The sequence below is a fragment of the Rhinopithecus bieti genome, unplaced genomic scaffold, assembly GCF_001698545.2.
Source record: "Rhinopithecus bieti isolate Rb0 unplaced genomic scaffold, ASM169854v2 scaffold_20150, whole genome shotgun sequence".
Classification (NCBI taxonomy): Eukaryota; Metazoa; Chordata; class Mammalia; order Primates; family Cercopithecidae; genus Rhinopithecus; species Rhinopithecus bieti.
In genome coordinates, this window is record NW_016810565.1 from 3,111,217 (window position 1) to 3,133,459 (window position 22,243).

The 22,243-nt window shown below is 47.7% G+C and overlaps 1 protein-coding gene across 1 annotated transcript in view; it reads right to left on the reverse strand.

Moving 5' to 3' along the window:
- Positions 1-22,243, reverse strand: part of DYNC1H1 (dynein cytoplasmic 1 heavy chain 1) — a 96,042-nt gene that overhangs the window by 14,192 nt on the left and 59,607 nt on the right. Inside the window, exons 38-57 of the mRNA XM_017892252.1 lie at positions 21,940-22,173; positions 21,645-21,851; positions 21,435-21,556; positions 20,403-20,568; positions 18,948-19,111; positions 16,722-16,851; positions 12,611-12,744; positions 12,029-12,143; positions 11,766-11,927; positions 11,477-11,691; positions 11,169-11,373; positions 9,635-9,808; positions 9,409-9,528; positions 9,043-9,163; positions 6,405-6,600; positions 5,571-5,688; positions 5,269-5,484; positions 4,564-4,776; positions 4,264-4,391; positions 2,097-2,250 (exon numbers count right to left, since the gene is read on the reverse strand). Of these exons, the coding sequence (XP_017747741.1) occupies positions 2,097-2,250; positions 4,264-4,391; positions 4,564-4,776; positions 5,269-5,484; positions 5,571-5,688; positions 6,405-6,600; positions 9,043-9,163; positions 9,409-9,528; positions 9,635-9,808; positions 11,169-11,373; positions 11,477-11,691; positions 11,766-11,927; positions 12,029-12,143; positions 12,611-12,744; positions 16,722-16,851; positions 18,948-19,111; positions 20,403-20,568; positions 21,435-21,556; positions 21,645-21,851; positions 21,940-22,173 (3,294 nt within the window). The remainder of the gene's footprint in view (positions 1-2,096; positions 2,251-4,263; positions 4,392-4,563; positions 4,777-5,268; positions 5,485-5,570; positions 5,689-6,404; positions 6,601-9,042; positions 9,164-9,408; positions 9,529-9,634; positions 9,809-11,168; positions 11,374-11,476; positions 11,692-11,765; positions 11,928-12,028; positions 12,144-12,610; positions 12,745-16,721; positions 16,852-18,947; positions 19,112-20,402; positions 20,569-21,434; positions 21,557-21,644; positions 21,852-21,939; positions 22,174-22,243) is intronic.

The following is a 22,243-nucleotide window of genomic DNA, read 5'->3' on the forward strand; positions in this document are numbered from 1 at the left end:
AGTGAGCCGAGATCACGCCACTGCACTCCAGCCTGGGCAACTGAGTGAGACTCCGTCTCAAAAAATTAACTAAAATTAAAAACTCAGCCAGGCGTGGTGGCTCACGCCTGTAATTCCAGTACTTTGGGAGGCTGAGACAGGCAGATCACTTGAGGTCAGGAGTTCAAGGCCAGCCTGGCCAACATGGTGAAACTCCATCTCTACTAAAAATACTAAAAAGTTAGCTGGGGGTGTTGGCACGTGCCTGTAGTCCCAGCTACTTGGGAGGCTGAGGCAGGAGAATTGCTTGAACCTGAGAGGTTCAGACTAGGGGACAGAGCAACACTCCATCTCAAAAAAAAAAATCAAAAAAAAAAAAAAAATTAAACACTCAGTTCCTGGTCACACTAGCCGTGGGAAGTGCTCAGCATAAGCCACCTGAGGCTAGCGGCTACCACACTGAACAGTGTGGACCATCAGGCATTCCTGCCCCTGCAGAAAGTTCTGGGGGACAGTGCTGACACAGACCCTCTGAACGGCACCGTATTTCATTTCTTAAATTTTTTTCAATTTGCATAATGAATTCATCTTGTTGCAAATCTGATGCTTCCTAGTGACCTTACATGCTTTATTTAAAAACAAAATTTTAACTTTTAAGTTCAGGAATACAAGTGCAGGTTTGTTACATAGGTAAACTTGTCATGGAGGTTTATTATACAAATTATTTCATCACCCTGGTTATAAGTGTAGTACCCATCAGTCGTTTTTCCTGATCCTCTCCCTTCGCCCACCCTCCGTGCTCTGAAAGGTCCCAGTGTGTGTTTTTCTCCTCTATGTGTCCATGTGTTCTCATCATTTAGCTCCCACTTGTAAGTGAGAACATCTGGTACTTGGTTTTCCACTCTTGCATTAGTTTGCTGAGGATAATGGCCTCCAGCTCTATCCATGTTCCTGCAAAGGAACATGTTCCTTGTTCTTGTTTCTTTTTTTTTTTTTTTTGAGACGGAGTCTCGCTCTGTCACCCAGGCTGCAGTGCAGTGGCCGGATCTCAGCTCACTGCAAGCTCCGCCTCCCGGGTTTACGCCATTCTCCTGCCTCAGCCTCCCGAGTAGCTGGGACTACAGGCGCCCGCCACCTCGCCTGGCTAGTTTTTTGTATTTTTTTAGTAGAGACAGGGTTTCACCGTGTTAGCCAGGATGGTCTCGATCTCCTGACCTCGTGATCCGCCCGTCTCGGCCTCCCAAAGTGCTGAGATTACAGGCTTGAGCCACCGCGCCCGGCCTGTTCTTGTTTCTTGAACATTTTTCTTGTTCTTTTTTTTTTTTTTTTTTGAGACGGAGTCTCACTCTGTCACCCAGGCTGGAGTGTAGTAGCGTGAACTCGTTTCACTGCAGGCCTCCACCTCCCAGGTCAAGCAATTTTTCTGCCCTCAGCGCTCCCGAGTAGCTGGGAGCTACAGGACTGTGCAGCCACCACACCCGGCTAATTTTTGTATTTTAAATAGAGATGGGCTTTCACCATGTTGGCCAGGGTGGTCTTGATCTCCTGACCTTGTGATCTGCTTGCCTTGGCCTCCCAAAATGCTGGGATTACAGACATGAGACACCACGCCTGGCTGTTTCTTGCTTTTCATGGCTGTACTGAATATAATTTTTTTTTTTTTTGAGATACAGTCTCTTTCTGTCTCCCAGGCTGGAGTGCAGTGGCACGATCTCGGCTCACTGCAACCTGTGCCTCCTGGGTTCAAGTGATTCTCTTGCCTCAGCCTCCCAAGTAGCTGGGACTATAGGTGCCCGCCACCTCAACCAGCTAATTTTTGTATTTTCTGTAGAGACGGGGTTTGGCCAGGCTTTCTTGAACTCCTGACCTCAGATGATCCATCCGCCTTGGCCTCCCAAAGTGCTGGGATTATAGGCATGAGCCACCTCACCCCACCACTGAATAGAATTTTAAATGCAAATAATGATTCTGCCGAATTTATCTATTATAGAACCATCTCAAAGCTTTATCCTTTTGATACAACATGAAGTCTTACAAAGTGGAAAACTAAATGCAGCCCGCAAAAAGGAATTCACTCTTGAATGCGGTGTTTCAAGAATTCAAAGGTCAACACCAACCTGGACCAGAAGGGGGTTCCCAAATCGCAGTGCACTCTCTAAGTTCTTCCTGAAGGCGTCATCCAGGAAGCTGGTCCGTGTGATCTTACGATCCTTATATTCATTCATAATGAATTCTGTGGCCTGTCCAGAGGGGTCAATGATCAGCGGATACCTGAGGATGAGGCCACAGAAGAGAAGGTTGAAACACTGAATGGGAAAAGCACAGGATCATGGTCAGCCAAGTCCCTGATGAGAGGGACAGGCTGTTACCGCCACCAGAGGGTGCTTTCCAGGGACGTTTTCAGGTTTACCAATAAAGCTTACATGCTTAATGCTAACATCACATCATCCTTTTGAAGAACTATTGGCATGAGGAGGTAGCTTCAGTCATATACCAGGAGGGCCATAGTTAAAAATCCTTTTTCTTCTGGGACAATCGTCCTCCCTCAGCATCTGGCACTGTTAGAATAGCTTTTTTGTATTTACGATCCTTCTAGACAGCCAGTATCAACACCAACGCTGAGCAGCACCAAGGGATTAACTTTACACAGAATTTAAATTGCCAGGGACTGTGTCAAATTACAGATACTATCTCAGGTAATCCTCCTGACAGCCCTACGAGGCTGACACTGTTATCAAACCACTCTACAAATGAGGAAAGAAGGGCACAAAGAAGCTAATGTCAAGTACCTATAGTCTAGCCAGTTAAAACGTGGAAAAAACCGAACTGGTAATACACATAAGGTTCTACAAAACTCAAACTATAAAAGGGCACATGGTGAGAAGAACCATGCTGCCCTGCCTTTTGAACCCTGTTCTTTGGTCAGCAAAGTTCCTTCCCCAGGTGATGGCTTTTACCAGTTTCTCGTCTGTCTTTACAGAGAAGGTCTAAGCATTTACAGACACGTGTCAGTGCGGGCGTTGTGGCCTCAGGGAGGCCTCTACCACCTGCTCTGCACCTGTCCAGCCTGTATTCGAATGTCCTGTGTCGGCAAAGACTACCCAGCACCGCAGCGTGGTGGGCCTCAGGAGGGCCCTCTGAGTTATCTCCAGTCTTCAGCTGGTACACACTTGCTCTTAGATTTGCCATTTTGTACACAGGCCAAGCTACTGTTGAATGAACACCTAGAAGTGGAACTCCTAGGTGAAAGGGTCATTTAGGCAAATCTAGCCCTGTGCACAGGTTGTACTGATCGATTCATATTCTTGTTAGCACCACCTGGTGAGACATGGCGCCCTCTCAGCACCTAGCCCATCTTCACTGCAGTTACGTCCCCATTCTTATTCTGTCCTTCCTCAACAGAAACACAGGCAGCACTTCCCCTTTAACTAGCTATTTTCAGTTCTTGTAACAGAGGACTGTTTGAACGTCCACCCCCAAACACAACCCTGCCCATCAATTTTATTTTTATTTATTTAATTTTTTTTGAGATGGAGTCTCGCACTGTCACCCGGGCTGGAGTGCAGTGGCGTGCTCTCGGCTTGCTGCAACCTCTGCCTCCTGGGTTCAAGTGATTCTCCTGCCTCAGCCTCCTGAGTAGCTGGGACTACAAGCGCCTGCCACGACACCCAGCTAATTTTTTGTATTTTTAGTAGATATGTTGGCCAAGCGGGTCTCAAACTCCTGACTTCGTGATCTACCCGCCTCGGCCTCCCAAAGTGCCGGGATCGTGGTGTGAGCCACCGTGCCTGGCCTATTTTTATGTTTTTTTGAGATGGAGTCTTACTCTGTTGCCCAGGATGGGGTGCAGTGGCGTGATCTTGGCTCACTGCAACCTCCGCCTCCTGGGTTCAAGAGTTTTTCCTGCCTCAGCCTCCTGAGTAGCTGGGATCACAGGCGCACGCCACCATGCCTGGCTAATTTTTTTGTATTTTTAGTAGAGACAGGATTTCACTACGTTGGCCAGGCTGGTCTCAAACTCCTGACCTCATGTGATCCACTGCGCCCGGCCCCTGCCAATCAATTTTAGAAGGTTACAAGAAGCATTCACTGCAGAATAACTCAGACACTTGACAATAAAGAGAACAGCACTCGCCCCACTGTCAGAGGAGCACCAAGCTGCCAGCACTGTATGCCCACGCCCCATTTTCTATTCCTCTCTTCAAACAAGGGTGTATTTTGAACGACATTCAAGATCACCACCCACGTTCTTCCCGAGCCACTCCTTGGCACCCGAGCTCATACCTGTTGAACCGTTTCAGCATGATGGCGTTTTCTGTGCACAGGTCATCAGCAGGCAAAGAGCTGGCCTGCCAGCGAAGACGCTCATCTGCATTGGAAAGGTATTCCGTCCTGGCAATATCTGTACGGAACTGAAAGGCAAGGCCGTTACCTTTCCTCCTCTTCGAAGCCACAGATGGGGCATCCTAACTGTGCACTAAACACCAGCTTCGAAGCCACAGACAGGACGTTCTAACTGTGCACTAAACACCAGCTTGCCTCACACTGCTCACACATCCTTTCTGAATTCCCCATGATTCTCACCTGGATGTTGGCCTGCTGGAGGTGATGGGACCAGGTAGTGAACAAGTTCTGACGCATCTGCTGGTCAAAGTAACCCGCATAGGCAATGAACGCAGCCGACAAGAGACAGTCCCCAGCAATGGTGGACATCTGGTTTTTGAAAGTTTCACTTGTTTTTTCCCATCGTTCACGTTCAGCAGACAAGCTCTTCAGTAGAGCAGTGCTCCGGTTTACCTAAAAGGAAAACCGAACAAGATGCTCAGGGATCAGGCCTTTTAGGATTTATACCGAATCCTGCAAATTGGTTCATCCACATCACGTGCAGGGTTTTGGGTGGGTTAGAAACGTGCCCAAGTTGTTCACAATCCCAAAGGACATGAGACCCAGATCATATATAACTAATGACCACACACGACTCAGAATCCTTAGCGGGGCAGAAGCTGGGTATGGAGTGAGGCCTTCAGGCAGCAGAGCAAACAGGTCTGGAGCTGCCGGTGGGGGATTCAATGGCTGTAAAGCATCCAGTTTGTATCAATCTATCCTAATTAGCAACATGTAGTGAATACTCAAGTGTGTATTATTTTCCAGGAAAAAAAGTCCTCTGGGCCCTTACAGATGTTACAGAGCTAATTCACTGAGGCCAGCATGGTACAGGCAGCGCGTGTTCAAGTGTGTTAATCTCCGCTTCCATGGCAGGAAAGACAGGATGAATGATGATAATCTTACTTTTGCCTCGACAGCAGCCAGATCTGCCTTGATAGCCTGGGCCTCTGAGATCAGGACGGCGTATTCCTCCTTGTAGCGGGCGATGCTGGCTTCCAGGTCTCGGATCATCTGTTCCACCTCGTTGGCCTTCTGCTGGTTGTCCTTGGCGTCATCTTCCAGCTTCTGCAGCTCGTTGCGTAGGGGCTCCACTCTCTTTAACATGTCTGCATAGTTAAGCTGGGAAGAACCAATTGATAACTGTTATTTAAGTGACAGAAAAAGAGGTCACCTTTCACACGGGAGCTCTTGGCTGTGTTAATCACCTGTGCGATTGCCCATTTCACCATAGGGCCGCAAGCCAGGGAAGCCCGATTAACAATTTCGTAATTGTAACTTGGGTTGGACATGTAATTTTTCTTCATCTTCTCCCTTATGGCGTCACTGTAAGAGAGGAATGATATTTGTAAGCACATGCAGGACAAAAGCAAGGAAGAGTTTTCATAAAATTAAAATGGAAGAGACCAGAGCCAGCTCTCATCTCATTGCCCCAGTGACTGACCACTGGGGATGAGTGAGACCGACCCTTGGTTCTCAGGGGAAAGCTGCAAATGTGCTCTCAACACTTGAACAATTTTTCTTTTTAAAAAGTGAGACAGGGTCTTGCTCTGCCACCCAGGCTGGAGTGCGGTGGCGTGATCTCGGTTTCTCCAGGCTGGAGTGCGGCGGCGTGATCTCGGTTTCTCCAGGCTGGAGTGCGGTGGCGTGATCTCGCTTCACTGAAGCCTCGATCCCCTGGGTTCAGGCAATCCTCCCACCTCAGCCTCCCAAGTAGCTGGGACTACAGGTGCATGCCACCCCACCCAGCTCATTTTTTTATTTTTTGTAGAGACAGGGTGTCACCATGTAGCCCAGGTTGGTCTCTAACGCGTAGGCTCAAGCACTCCACCTGCCTTGGCCTCCGAAAGTTCTGGGATTAGAGCCATGAGCCACTGTGCCTGGCCTGAACAGCCGAAAGTTCTGGGATTGGAGGTGGGAGGCACTGTGCCTGGCCTGAACAGCCGAAAGTTCTGGGATTGGAGGTGGGAGGCACTGTGCCTGGCCTAAACAACTGATTTCAATTTCTGGCAATACCTTGCTTGGCACTTCCACTTTCTCACCTGATCTCCTCTGCAGAGAAGTTGACAATGGTGGGGATAAAGTTCTCCCGCATGATGATGGAGCGGATCTGCTTCCAGTCCGTGGTGCTTTCCCCCAGCAGCAGGCAGATGGACTCCAGCGCCAGCTTCACTGCAGCAGGAGGGTTGGCCATGGACCTCACCTCCACCAGGTGCTGCTTCTTGATCGACTTCACAGCTGAGTGGCAGCAGGAGTGGATGAGGGTCGATGGGTGGGAGAAGACAGAGCAAAGCATGGTGAGAATGAACCAAACAGCCAGGAGCTCCAACTCCAATGAGAGAAAGGACAGCTAGCTGCTCAGAAGAGCTAAGAAATGAGAGACTTTTCTGTATTAAACCCTCTGAAATAGGGTAAGTAGCTGATCTCTTAAATGATTACGAAGATCTTACAAAATGCAAGCATTCCTTAAAAAGCAGGATATTACCTTTAAAATGTCTCAGAAGTCCTAATTCCTTTATCTCCATAAAGATTAAGAATATATTAACTTACTATTTATTTGAGACAGAGTCTAGCTCTGTTGCCTAGGCTGGAGTGCAGTGACACGATCTCAGCTCACTGTAACCTCTGCCTCGCAGGTTCCAGCGATTCTCCTGCCTCAGCCTCCTAAGAAGATGGGATTACAGGCCCCTGCCACCAAGCCTGGCTAATTTTTTGTATCTTTTTTTTTTGAGACAGAGTTTTCGCTCTTGTTGCCCAGGCTGGAGGGCAATAGCGCGATCTTGGCTCAACGCAACCTCTGCCTCCCGGGTTCAAGCAATTCTTCTGCCTCAGCCTCCCAAGTAGCTGGGATTACAGGTATATACCACCACGCCCGGCTAATTTTGTATTTTTAGTAGAGGTGGGGTTTCTCCATGTTGATCAGGCTGGTCTTGAACTCCGAAACCTCAGGTGATCTGCCCGCCTCGGCCTCCCAAAGTGCTGGGATTACAGGCATGAGTGACTGAGCCCTGACAAGAATATTTTTAAGTGTAACTGTGCATTTATTTCATACAATTTCAACAGACATTTTAAATTTGCTACAATTTAGAGGGATGAGTAAAGATGTGGAGTTAACAGTTCTAAAACAATGGCTGCCAGGCACAGTGGCTCACACATGTAATCTTAGTACTTCTGGAGGCTGAGGCAGGTAGATCGCTTGAGCCCAGGAGTTTGAAACCAGCCTGGGCGATATGGCAAAACCCTGACTGCACAAAAAATAACAAAAATTAGCTGGATGTGGTGGTGCGCCCCTATAATCCCAGCTACTCAGGAGGCTCAGGTGGGAGGATCGTCTGACATAGGGAAGGCTGAGGCTACAGTGAGCCACGGTTGCACCACTACACTCCAGCCTGGGGGACAGAGTGAGACCCTGTCTCGAACAAAGCAAAACAAAAACAACGGCCCATGACTGCTATACACTGGAAAAGTTTTCCAGGCTGAAATTTTTGTAGATCAATTTTAAGTAATTATTTAGAAGGTGAGAACTACATTAAATTATCATCCAAATCCAACTCTGAATGAAAATCTATAGCTTGGTGGTGCCTTTGAATTCATCTTGTTGTATAAGGTAAAAACTACAGATAATTGGGTTATTTGAAACTGGTTAAATACTAGTGGGCAAGAAGAGAGCACTCTTTTTTTTTCTTTTGTTTTCATTTATTCATTTATTTTAAAATAGAGATGGGGGTCTTGCTATGTTGCCCAGGCTGGTCACAAACTCCTAAGTTCAAACAATCCTCCTGCCTTGGCCTCCCAAAGTGCTGGGATTAATGCGAGCCACCTCGCCTGGCTGACAGCAGTCTTAATCCCCTCATCCCCTCAAAACTAAAAGGGGTGGGGGGTTTTGCCCTTTTTTTTTTTTTTTTTTTTTTTTTTTGAGACGGAGTCTCGCTCTGTGGCCCAGGCTGGAATGCAGTGTCTCGGCTCACTGCAAGCTCTGCCTCCCGGGTTCACGCCATTCTCCTGCCTCAGTCTCCCGAGTAGCTGGGACTATAGGCGCCCGCCACCATGCCCGGCTAATTTTTTGTATTTTTAGTAGAGATGGGGTTTAACTGTGTTAGCCAGGATGGTCTCGATCTCCTGACCTCGTGATCTGCCCGCCTCGGCCTCCCAAAGTGCTGGGATTACAGGCGTGAGCCACTGCGCCGGGCCTGCCCTATTTCTATAGCATCTTATAGGCATGTAAGGAATGGAAAAGGAGAAGTAAGTGACTGCTATCAATACTTAAATTAGCAACTGGGTCATAGCCAGAGCACTCAGAAATAATTACAAGACAGTCACACTGAATATTTTGTATTTCTTGGTGAAATTCAACTCAGGGATAAATAGCATATTTATGTAATTATCAACAGATCTCTAAAAATGTATTATTGACATAAAGCTTCTATTGTGAAGTTTCTTTTATGGGAGGGGTTTCACTATGGTAAAGACAATCTAGCTTTATAGGAACTTTGCTTTAAGAGATGAAGACAGTCTCAGGCATTCAGAACAAGCTTCAGATGGTTACTAATGGTATTTTTGGAAACATAATCAGAACCTTTGAGGGAAGCACATGTGCGATGTTCAGTGACCTGAACTCCACAGTAATGTTGAGGGAGAGCACCCTTCCTGGACGTCAAAGCTCTGACAGTCTTTACATACCATTCTGGGCCTCAATGACAGCAGGTTCCACCTTATCAAGATCTTCTTTGACACTCATCTGTTTGTCCGCAATTACCTCCTGCTGCTTATGCAGCTGTTCCTGGATTTCTTGGCTCATAACCTAGAAAGGAAGGATGGCTTAGGTATGAGTTAAGCATTGGTTAATTTTCTGAGTAAATTCTAAACAATATTCTTCACCCTGCCAGCACACACACACACACACACACACACACACACACACACACAAACACACTCTCTCTCTCACACACTCTCTAACCCTAACACCCATTTTGAACTCCAGTTCCTACTCTCTCATCGGAGACTGAAAATGCCCAATCCTTCAGGTGGAATTCCCTGACACCATACCTTCTTCTTTTCAGCCTCCTGCTGGTCTTTCACCATCTTTTTCAGCTTGTCATTGGCTGCTGCATTCTTCACCTCCAGCTCCTGGCTCTTTATCCTCAAGTCACGACGCAGTTCTTCCACCTAAAGAGCAAAGCCCACACTCTGAGACGAGAAACGTGCAGAAATCACATGGAAAGGGGTCCTCACTGCAGCTCACTCCCGTGAGGAATTTGTGCCTGTGGCGCACCTGGTCAACTGTCTCCTTGATCTTCCTGAGCCCCACGTTCAAGTGCATCTGCTGCTCCTCCAGCTCGCTCCGCTTCTCGTGGAACAGGTTGGCGTAGTGATTGATGAAGTCCAGGTAGTGGCGAGGGGTGATGGCCATAGTTCTGCCGCCTCGCTTTGCTAGCCGAGCATTCGCCTTTCAGAAAACAGTTACATCTTCTCACTCTTCAGGAAACTCTGTGACTTAACCTCAGAAAACTTGGCAGACGGGTGTGACATGACAGAAGGAGCCCAGGCCTCGGGGGTCAGAACACTCGAGTCGGGACTCAGCTTAGCCACTTAGAGCTTTCGAGATGCCCCCTACACTTCCAAACTTCTCAAACCCTTTAACTTCTTTAAACTGAGGATGGTTGATTATACCAACTTTAGAGGTGTACTTTATGTGAAAGGCATCACAAATGTCAGTTACTACAGAAAGGTTAGCTAGCCTGCTTCCACCTTTTATTAGTAAGAAATGACACAAGCAAGAAACACGGGCAAGGCAGGCCTGACGTGAGAAGCTGCTCTGGTCCCTTGATTTCTGGAGCACAGCAAGATGATCAGACTACCAGGGGAAGCTGGGGCTGGAAGATGCTCCAAGGGCAATGGAGACGGCCTGCAGGGACTGGGCAGCAGGACACCTACAAGCTCAGAATGGATGTCACAAAGCTCTTCCAGGAAAGAGGAGCAGACTGAACGCTTCTATTACAGAGAATCTATAGCAAGGACTAGCAAAATACGGCTAGCAGGCCACGTCCTGCATTTTTCGGTAATGAGGTTTTACTGGCCACAGTCACACCCATTCATTTATATATGTATCTTTGGAGGCTGTTGCCCTACAATGGCAGCACTGAGTAGCTGTGCTGGAGACTACTCCACCTGCAAAGGCTAAAACATTTACGATCTGGCGTGCTGATTCCTGGTCTACAGGAGAGAGTAAGGGCCTGAACATACAGCAGCACTGGGAGAAAAAGGCCAAGGAGATCACTTTACTAGAGGCAGAGTCAGTGGGGGCACTCAAGTGTTAGATGGCTCCAGAATTTGCAGCCCAGTGACAAGAATGAGATGTTGTTAAAGAGGTAAAAGGTAAGAAACAACTATTTCCTTTACAAATAACAGTACAACGTCAAATATGAAGTGCCCTAAGGTCTATTTATGGTTTTTTTGAGTCTGGGTCTCGTTCTGTTGCCCAGGCTGGATTGCAGTGGCATGATCTCAGCTCAATGTAACCTCCTCCCACCTCAGCCTCCTGAGTAGCTGGGACTACAGGTGCCCACCACCAGGCCCGGCTAGTTTTATTTTTATTTTTTGTAGAGATGAGGTCTTGCCATGTTGCCCAGGCTGGTCTTGAACTCCTGGGTTCAAGCGATCCTCCTGCCTTGGCCTCCCAAAGTGCTGGGATTACAGGCATGAGTCACTGTACCCGGCCTTAAGGTCTATTTTTATAGTAATTTAGTTTTATGTTAGCATGATGGTTAGTTTTGTATTTTATGTGTTGATCTGAAAATTGAACCCACCTGGTGAAGAGTCTGATGAACAAACACACAGCTGTTCACAATGGCTTCCCGATGGGATGGTGGCTGCGGCAGTTTATCATACACAACTGGCATGTAATCAGGAACGATGTAATTTGGCTTCTCCAGGTCCATCTTACTTGTGAATTCTTTGCCAACCTGATACAGCGCTTCGGTGGACCAGTCTCCAAACCAATTCAACACACACCTGAGAAAGAGGCCCACGTTTCAAAACAGCTATGAAGGGCAGGCTTTGCCCCTTGGAAGGACACCGACTTTCCTGACCCAGAGCCAAGTAAAGGTCCGCATACCTGTTGAAAAGTGCTGGCGATGTGGCTGCCCGGTCCTTGAGTCCTTCCGAGGAGGGGTTCATGGTGAACACCACGTGGAGGTTACGGATAACCTGGCTGGTGAACCACTTGTAAAGCTCCTCGTGCGAGTCCAGCATCAGGCCTTCCTTCTGTGCCCCCTCTTTGCACTGTGTCATCAAGGTGGCATACTCGTCTCCTTCAAAGAGACCAGGCACCTGGGAAACAGCACAGGGCTCACTTACTGGTCCCCCGGTAACACGTAACGCAACGCAACACGTCACCTAATTACCTCTCCGTTGGCCAGAAGGGTATTCATTCGTTCCAGGAATCCAGAATCTAATACATTAGATTCATCCATTATAAATGCTATCTTTTCATTTTTACAGCCAGAGCGTCTCAATACTGTCCGCAGATCTTCATCAAAGTCTTCTCCTGTGTACTTCCTATGGACCTACAGAAGCAGAGGCAAGTTAGGTCCATTCCTACTCACTGAGCTCTGCACACACATCAAGAATCTGTTGCTGGGATTAAGAGGCCACCGACCAGACGCACCTTAATCTGGTACACACTCAAACCGTTCATCCAGGCGACAAAACGAGACAGGGTAGTTTTTCCTGCTCCACTAACACCAATCAGAAGCAAGTGGCCTTGAGGTTGACGGAATATTCTGAAACATTATGAGAACAGATCAATGTTAAGGCTTACAATGCCTCATTCCCCTTTTGACTCATATCTAGTGTCTACAGTATTTTGGACATGTTTTAACTTGAACTTGTATATTAAACGTTTGCTGAGCAATTGTTATTTATGAGGTCCAGGAGGAATGGAAAGACCGGTAAGACACGGTCCTGTCCTCCAGACTGACATGACAGACTAATGCAATTCTAGCAGAAGGTCAAAGGGCCCTAATCATAGCAGGTGCGCAGTGCTGGGGGGAGGAAGAATGAAATTCTGCTTGGGATAAACTAAGGAAGGTTAAGCTGGACTTAGAAAGAAGAGAAGGTGGAAGCTGCTTGGCAGAGAAGGCTGAGGTGGAGGTGGTAGGACAGCATTAGGCCTGGCGTGACTCGGCACACACACTTACTCAACAGTAGCTTAGGCGAGAGGTGAGCCTGTAACAACAAAAAAGCCCACCTGTCAATCCTCAGCACATGGTCTAGGACTTCATTGAACAGGACCAGCGGAACATCAAGTTCTTCTTCATAAAAGACCTTCAGCCTAGCTTTGACATAATCTCTTAACTCTTCTTGGTCTACTGGGATGTAATCCTATAGAAAAAAAGGTAATACCCAAATTACTTAGAAAAAATGTTAGTTATTAGACCAAAGTCAACTGTATTTCCACATACCATGAAGAAACTGTTGAAAAATGCAACAAAAAAAGGTATCATTTACAACATAGCAAAAAAAAAAATAAATTCACTAGGAATGGATCTAAAAACATGAAAAGCTTTTACAGAGAAAACTGAACTTCACCAAAAGGCAACGAAGATGATCTCAATACATGAAGAGACCTACCCTGATCACAGAGGGAAAAACACTCTACTATGAGAACGTCAGTTCCATCAAACTCATCCATAGGTTCAACGTACTCCCGATCGAAACCTCACTAGTGGGAGGTGCTTACTGTCTTGGTGCAACCCGACAAGCCAATTCTGTATTTCATTTGGAACAGGAAAGATCCCTCTAAAAAAGAACCAGGTGTGAGGGCCTGCCCAATTTTTTTTTTGAGAGTAGCCTCGCTCTGTTACCAGGCTGGAGTGCAATGGTGCGATCTCTGCTCACTGCAACCTCCACCTCCAGGGTTCAAGCAATTCTCCTGTCTCAGCCTCTCAAGTAGTTGGGACTACAGGTGTGCGCCACCACACCCAGGTAATTTTCGTATTTTTAGTAGAGACGGGGTTTCACCATGTTGGCCAGGATGGTCTTGATCTCTTGACCTTGTGATCTGCCTGCCTTGGCCTCCCAAAGTGCTGGGATTATAGGCATGAGCCACTGCACTTGGTCTGGGCCTGCCCTATTAAACAGACTTATTACCATAATCAGGACCATGTGGTTTTAGCACAGACAGCAACCAAGAGATACCTATGCACACAGGGAAACTATGATGACAGACTGATACTGCGGAGTAAATTATTATTTAATAAACTTTGCTAGGATAATGGGCATACACAAGGAAAGAACTGAAAATGGAGCCACTGCTCACTCCATACACAAACTCAATTAGAGATGTGATTAAGGGTTTCAAAGATCCATCTTTTTTTTTTTTTTCCTTGAGACACGGTCACACTCTGTCACTCAGGCTAATTAGAGTGCAGTGGCCTGATCTTGGCTCACTGCAACCTCCACCTGGGTTCAAGTGATTCTCCTGCCTCTCAAGTAGTTGGGAGGACTCTACAGGCACATGCCAACAACATGCCTGGCAAATTTTTTTTTTTTTGAGTCGGAGTCTCCCTGTGTCGCCCAGGCTAGAGTACAATGGTGCAATCTCGGCTCACTGCAACCTCTGCCTCCTGAGTTCAAGTGATTCTCCTGCCTCAGCCTCCTGAGTAGCCGAGATTACGGGCATGCGCCACCACGTCAGGCTAATTTTTGTATTTTTAGTAGAGATGGGTTTCACCACGTTGGTAAGGCTGGTCTTGAACTCCTGACCTCGTGATCCACCCGCCTTGGTGAGACGGGGCTTCACCATGTTGGGCAGGCTGGTCTCGAACTCCTGACCTCAGGTGATCTGCCCACCTTGGCCTCCCAAAGTGCTGGGATGACAGGTGTGAGCCACTGTGCCCAGCCTGCAAGATACACTTTAAGAACGTTTGTTCTTCAAAAGATCTTAGAAAGAGTAAAAAAACGGCTGGGCGCAGTGGCTCACGCCTATAATCCCAGCACTTTGGGAGGCCGAGATGGGCGAATCATGAGGTCAGGAGATCGAGACCATCCTGGCTAACACGGTGAAATCCCGTCTCTACTAAAAATACAAAAACATTAGCTGGGCGTAGTGGCGGGTGCCTGTAGTCGCAGCTACTGGGGAGGCTGAGGCAGGAGAATGACGTGAACCTGGGAGGTGGAGCTTGCAGTCAGCCGAGATCATGCCACTGCACCCCAGCCTGGGTGACTGAGGAAGACTGTCTCCAAAAAAAAGAATAAAAAAAGATAAGCCACAGGGAGATGTTTCCTATATATGAAAAAGAATGGGTAACTAGAGTCTTAAAATATATAGAAAATTCTACCGACATTGAACACACCCACCTTACTACTCCCGGCTCCTATCAGGCCCTCTGCCTCGTATGCCCTCCCTGACGTGGTGAACCCTTCTAGAGAAAGCTGAACTTCACTGAAAGCCACTGAAGAAGACCTAAAGACATGAAGACCCAATGCAAGGGTCACTCTACCAGAAATCTCTTCCCAGCCTGAGTTATCTCCCTCTGTCCACTCTTTCCTCCACTGGAGTGGGAGCCCCCTAAAGGAAGCTCTTACTTATGTCTATCACCTGGGGCTACTGAATGAAATGCAAGTGAAGACTGTAACTCAGTAAACGTCCTCATCCTTTTCAGAGAAAAAGGACAACTCACAGCTATTCTGGAGAGGTAAACTCCATCTAGTATTTTAGCACATGAAACATTTTCACACAAGTTATTCACAATTGTCCTATTTTCAGTGTGAGGAATGTGAAAACAAATTTGTGAAGCAAAGATTTCTTTCACTGTAAACCCGCTGAAGCAACACCTTCTACCGGCTGGCAATCCAATGGCTTGACCCTCACACAGAAGTCAGAACCCCAGTAGCAGCCAGCCAGCCATACTCCTGGGAGTCCCTGCCCTAAAGCATCAGTGATTGCAAACCCGTAGCCCATCACTGATGTAACGGCAGCCTCATTTGTCGTGCACTTCAGGACAAAGAGATTTTTCTTGTTTTTTAAGTATTTTTTTGAGGTAAGGTCTCACTTTGTCACCCAAGCTGGACTCTTTTTTTTTTTTTGAGACGGAGTCTTGCTCAGGCACCCAGGCTGGAGTGCAGTGGCGGGATCTCGGCTCACTGCAAGCTCCGCCTCCTGGGTTCACGCCATTCTCCTGCCTCAGTCTCTCAAGTAGCTGGGACTACAGGTGCCCGCCGCGATGCCCGGCTCATTTTTTGCATTTTTAGTAGAGATGGGGTTTCACCGTGTTGGCCAGGATGGTCTCAATCTCCTGACCTCGTGATCCACCTGCCTTAGCCTCCCAAAGTGCTGGGATTACAGGCGTGAGCCACTGCGCCCGGCCAGCTGGACTCTTTTTAAGTTTTTATTCTTTTTTATTTTTAAGACAGAATCTCACTCTGTTGCCCAGGCTGGAGTGCAGTGGCATGACCTCAGCTCACTGCAATCTCTGCCTCCCGGGTTCAAGCAATTCTCAGACTCCCGAGTAGCTGGGATTACAGGCATGTGCCACCATGCCTGGCTAATTTTTGTCTTTTAGTAGAGATGGAGTTTCAGCATGTTGTCCAGGCTGGTCTCCAACTCCTGACCTCGAGTGATCTGCCCGCCTTGGCCTCCCAAAGTGCTGAGATTATAGGCGTGAGCCATTGCACCTCACTGTATTTTTTTTTTTTTTTGGGACAGAGTTTCACTCTTGTTGCCCAGGCTGGAGTGCAATGGCACAATCTCGGCTCACCTCAACCTCTGCCTCCCGGGTTTAAGAGATCCTCCTGCCTCAGCCTCCCAAATAGCCGAGATTATAGGCATGCACCACAGTACCCAGCTAATTTTGTATTTTTAGTAGAGACGGGGTTTCTCCATGTAGGTCAGGCTGTTCTCGAACTCCCCACCTCAGGTGATCCACCGCCTCGGCCTCCCAAAGTGTTGGGATTACAGGCGTGACCCACTGAGCCCGGCCAATGTTTTGTTTTTTAAAGTATGTTTTGAAACAGGGTTTTGCTGTTTTACCCAGGCTGCAGTATGGTGGTGTGATCACAGCTCACTGTGACTTCCCGGGCTCAAGCCTCCCAAGATGCTGGAACCATAGGCGTGAGTTACCTTGCCTGGCTAAATTTTCAAATTTTTTTGTAGAGATGGGGTCTTACTATGTTGCCCAGGCTGGGCTCAAACTCCTGGGATCAAGTGATCCTCCTGCCTCAGCCTCCCAAAGTGCTGGGATTACAGATGTGAGACACCATACCTGGCCCAAAGGTATTTTTGAGTAGAAGATAATTGGTTAGAATTAGAAAGGGACGGCAGAACAAGAAGGATGTCTAAAACACTGCGAGTCTGCTACCTTTGACAGCCAGTTGCTGTACAAGATGGGCCGGCTCATTGCCTTCTCTCTGTCGATGTTAGGAAAGTGCTTCAGAGCAACCGTGTCGATGTTCTCGTCAGTCCAGCGCCTCTCCTCATCCTCCACGAGTCTGTGGGGAGAGCAGCATGTGCATTTGGGTAACTACAAGGCCACGGTGAAGAAGCACCATGTTTGTGGGTGCTGTGGGCTCTTCCAAAGGATGCAGTCTTTATCACACATCTTCCTTTACTATGCATGGACAAACCTAAGAAGCTGAACTCATGACAGCTTAGGCAACCTGAAATTTTATTTCCTTTATTTATTTACTTTACTTACTTACTTACTTACAGAGTCTCACTCTGTTGCCCAGGCTGAAGCGCAGTGGTGTGATCTTGGCTCAATGCAACCTCTGCCTCCCAGGTTCAAGCGATTCTCCTGCCTCAGCCTCCTGAGTAGCTGGGATTACAGGTGTGTGCCACACCATGCCCAGCTAATTTTTATATTTTTAGTAGAGATGGGGTTTCACCATGCTAGTCTCGAGCTGTAATCCCAGCACTCTGGGGGGGCAGAGGCAAGCAGATCACTTTAAGTCAGCAGTCCGAGACTAGTCTGGCCAATGTGGTGAAACCCTGTTTCTACTAAAAATATAAAATCTGTCTCAAAAAAAAAAAAAAAAAAAAAAGGGAACTGTGATGTGTGTAGTTTTAGAGGTGTAAGACTTACTTACTACAAGGCAAGCAGGTGAGACTGTGACTGCCCGGCTGTGTGAGGACCTTTTGAGAAGCTGACTGTAAGATCTCCTATGCAGGCTACCAGATGAGGGTCCAGTGAAGGCAGGTATATACTTACTTACTGAAGCCAATATGAATTTGTAAGCACAACTGCTGTTGCTACATTTGAATTTAAACAAAATTCTCTGTGGTATTAGAAATCTGTGAAAATTATATTGTGGGAGACAGGGTCTTGCTCTGTCACTCAGGCTGGAATGCAGTGGCACAATCATGGCTCACTGTAGCTGCAGCTTCCCAGGCTCACTTGACCTTCCTGTCTCAGCCTCCCGAGTAGCTGGGACTACAGGTACATGCCACAACACCTGGCTAATTTTTAATTTTTTTTTTTAGAGATGGGGGTTTCACTATATTGGTCAGGCTGGCCTTGAACTCCTGGGCTCAATGATCCTCCTGCCTTGGCCTCCCAAAGTGCTGGGATTATAGAAGTGAACCACTATGCCCAGCCCATGTTTTTTTAATTGAAAAGGGGAGAGTGAAGGTAGTTGACACAGCAACAACAACCAAAGACCGTTTAAACAGCAGCAGAACTCCAACAAGAAATAAAAACAGGGCTGCCACGGCCAACACGCTCTGTACTCTGCCTTGCCTGCTCATCTCTTACAGTGGCTCTCAGTAATGTGCCCAGTATTACCCAAGAACCCCAAGCAGTCGGGTTTGAAAGCCAGTGATTACAACTAGGCAGTATTCTGAGACTTCTTGTACAGTAATGATAAGAAAATCTGCAGGATGACACCTGGTCCAGAAGCACAGCTGCCCAACACTTAAGCATTTCTTAGTCTGGAGGGCACCATCTGCCAAGTCATCTTACTGCGATTCAAACCACAAAACCTACACAGTTGATGCTGATCAGTCATCCGTTAGCAATTTTTTCCCTTAAGTACTGGTCACTTAACTAGAAAAACTCAAAATTTACTAAACAAGAATTGATCCAAGTGGGCAACAGGTAAAAGAGAAAACCAGTGCCCCAGAGCTCCAGCTGAAAAGCCTCTGATGAGAACACAGGCTGAGAGTCAGGAAGAGGGATGGTGGTTATGGAGCATGTACTCTGGGCAGTTGTTGGGAGGCCTTTTAACTCAGCAGTGAACCCGTGCTCTGGGAAGGTTATCACAGGCAGCTGCTACCTTGTGTGGTCCCACCTGACAGTTTAAAAGATTTATTAAAGTGCCCTGTTTTTTGACTTCTATGGTGTATCTTTAAAAAAAAGTACCCTGTTCACGGCCACAAGGTTTATGAAAGTGACTTGCGTAAGCAGACAGTGGTGGCAGCTGGTGCATTCAGTGCACTGTGACTTTGTTACCCTGGGGCGACTGTGACCAGTGTCCAGACGGGAGGCTGCCCTGGCTGACTCTGCTCCTTCCACCACTGGCACCACCTGGCTCTAACTTAAGCAGGCCACCCCTGCAAAGACCCCAGCTGGATCCTCGGCTTTCCTTACCTATCTTGGAAGAGACGCAGAGCTTCGTGTGCCCAAATCCGAATGAGGCCTTCAACAGGCAGGGTCTCCAGAGGTCTCAGCGCTTCGAAGATGCCTCTCACCCACCTAGTCATTTCACGGGGTGAATAGATATAGTGAGGTTGTGTATCCTGGGTGAATCTCTCCTATGGGAATGAGAAAAATGGAAGTTACATGTAAATATCTGAAGACACAGAGAAGTGGTCAAAAAGTAAAATGCGGCAAAACATGTTTACATTAAAGAACCTAGACCTTGAAATATTTAAGAAGATAGCTGGACATGGTGGCAGGTGCCTGTAGTCCCAGCTACTAGGGAGGCTGAGGCAGGAGAATCGCTTGAACCCAGGAGGCAGAGCTTGCCGTGAGCCGAGACTGTGTCACTGCACTCCAGTGTGGGCAACAGAGCGCAACTCCGTCTCCAAATGAGTAAACAATGTTGGAACAACTGGATAACCGTCCAGAACAAAGTTAGATTCAAGCTGCTCACTTTATGATGAAATACATTCTATTTAATGATTTAAATATTTGAACAATGAAACTACAAAAAATCCTTCTGAAAATGCTTAAAATTAAAAGCAAATTAAATACTGGGAAAAAGCATCTGCCACCTATGACAAGCAAGCTGTCCCAAAGCATGAAGAGCGAGGGAGACACAGCAGGGCAGTCGGTGGCTCCCACTCATCCCCGCAGCCAGCGCTCCATGGGAGGCTCAACAGAGAAATGCAAATAGCAACGACGAGAGTCATTTCTCACCAAATGGGCAACGACATTTTTGTTAATGACTCTTTTTTAAATGTTGCAGAACACAGGGAAGCGGGTGCTGCTGGTGGGAGTGTAGCTGGTCCCACCATCTTGAGAGCAATCTGGCAGATACGCAGCCTTTATATACATTTAGAAACTGCATAGCCTCTATTCTCATCATATACACATATATACACACGTATAGGATAATGATTAAACATGGAAATGTCAGCAGTCTTAGTACCTGCATAGAAAAGTGACTTTGATGACAGACCTTGGAGAAAGTCTCTCGGCTCAATAACATCTCTGAGTAAAGTCCAATCTTTTTCAACAGAGTTCTCATTTTTTTTTTTGAGATAGGGTCTCATACTCTATCACCCAGGCTGGTGCAGTGGCACAATCACGGCTCACTGTAAGCTCTGCCTCCAGGTTCAAGCAACTCTCCCACCTCAGCCTCCTGGGCAGCTGAGACTACAAGCATGCACAACTACGCCCACCTATTTTTCGTATTTTTTGTAGAGACAGGGTTTTGTCATGTTGTCCAGACTAGTCTCAAACTCCTGGGCTCAAAGGATCCACCCACTTCAGCCTCCCGAAATGCTGGGATTACAGGTGTCAACCACCACACATGGCCAATAGAGTGCCTTCTTTATGAGAGGAAAACAATTTCTGGAAGAGCAAAGAAACGCTGCGTACCTGAGACATGGTGTAGAACTCCACCATGGCAGCAGTGAGCGGCTCCGCATACGTCCGCAGGGATGGAATGAGCCTCAGCATGGCGCGGTTGAAGGTGCCGTAGATCTGTGTGAGGGAGGCAGGGCCCGGGTAATCCACATACACGACAGGCACGTGACGCAGGAACCTGTGCACAGACAGCCCAGCTCAGCACCCCTCCCTGACAGCAGCTCCAGGGAAGGGGCAGTGTGCCAGTGGAGTCACCCTGTCCAGGGCCCTGTCTGGAGATCGCTTCCTAACCCAGCTATGTAGACTTGACATCAGTGTTAGCTGAGATCACACACACACTGCTCAGGCTTGGGGTCTGACACATAACAGTCAATGGAAAACACTTGAAAAAGAAACCAGCAAAGATGAGAAAATAACCAAGGTTTATTTCAGCCTCATCTTGGCTCTACAGATGAGTCTGGAGCAGTTCATCACTACCAAGAGATCAATGCTTTCATTTTATTTAATTTTTTGAGATGAAGTCTCGCTCTGTCGCCCAGGCTGGACTGCAGTGGCGCGATCTCGGCTCACTGCAAGCTCTGCCTCCCGGGTCCATGCCATTCTCCTGCCTCAGCTTCCCGAGTAGCTGGGACTACAGGCACCCGCCACCACACCCGGCTCATTTTTTTGTATTTTTAGTAGAGACAGGGTTTCACCATGTTAGCCAGGATGGTCTCGATTTCCTGACCTCGTGATCCACCCACCTCCGCCTCCCAAAGTGCTGAGATTACACCAGGTGAGCCACCACACCTGGCCAATGCTTTTATTTTTAACATGTTTTCCTGGCATTACAGCACAGAGAAGTAACCCAAGAGGAGCCCACGATAAGCAGTATTGTTATCTTTATTCTCAAAACCAGGTTTTTGTGGCGCTGTGTTTATAGCGATCCTGGAGCTGTGTGTACAGCAATCCTGGAGCTGTGTGTACAGCAATCCTGGAGCTGTGTGTACAGCAATCCTGGAGCTGTGTGTGTGTGAAGCAGAGCAGTCTACCAAGGTGTTTTACCTGTGTGAGAGGGGCTTTCTTCCAGGGTCTGTGGGGGGATTACAAGCCCCAACAAACTGGATTCTCTCCAGCTTCACCCACGTTTGATCTGAGGTACGGTAAAAGCCTCCGTGCTCCACCATCTGAAGGAACGGACAGGTACTACATTAGGAGCAAAACGTGAACAAGAAACATTGTGGGGCAGGAAGGGCCTTGTGGATAGAAACAAACCTGTCTGATGAAGGATATGACCCTTTGGGTCCCATATTTATCCATATCTGGCAAGTTGATTTCATCACAGAACAACACCAGCCACTTTCCAAGTTGAACAGGAGCCAAAACAACCCCATTAGGCGTGCGCCTGTACTCGCAGTAGTGATCAAAAGTCTTCAGAAGCAGCTCTGGTGTAGTAGCACTGGAGAAGTTGAGACCCACCACCTTTGGAGGGAAGACACAAAACCACACTGTAAGACCAACCCCACGCTCAACACCAAAAGGTCTGGCGTCCACCTCCTGGCCTCTTTACCTCCATGTCAGGCAAGGCCCGGAGGGCGCTGAAGAGTGTCATGGTCTTGCCAGACCCGGGAGGGCCACACAAGACCAGGGGCTTGTGCTCGGCCAGCCAAGTGTACAACAGGGCTTCGTGGCGGACTGTGTCCAGTGTCGGCACGACGACGTCAGGGGCTGCCACCTTGTGTGTCTCCACTTCAATCTGAGGCACCTTGGCCTGCCACGGAGACCACTCTCCGCTGATGGACACCTACACACAGAGATGGAAGTGTGAGTCAGGCTGGAACCAAGGTGCCTCCTCACGAGGTTTGCTTACCTGA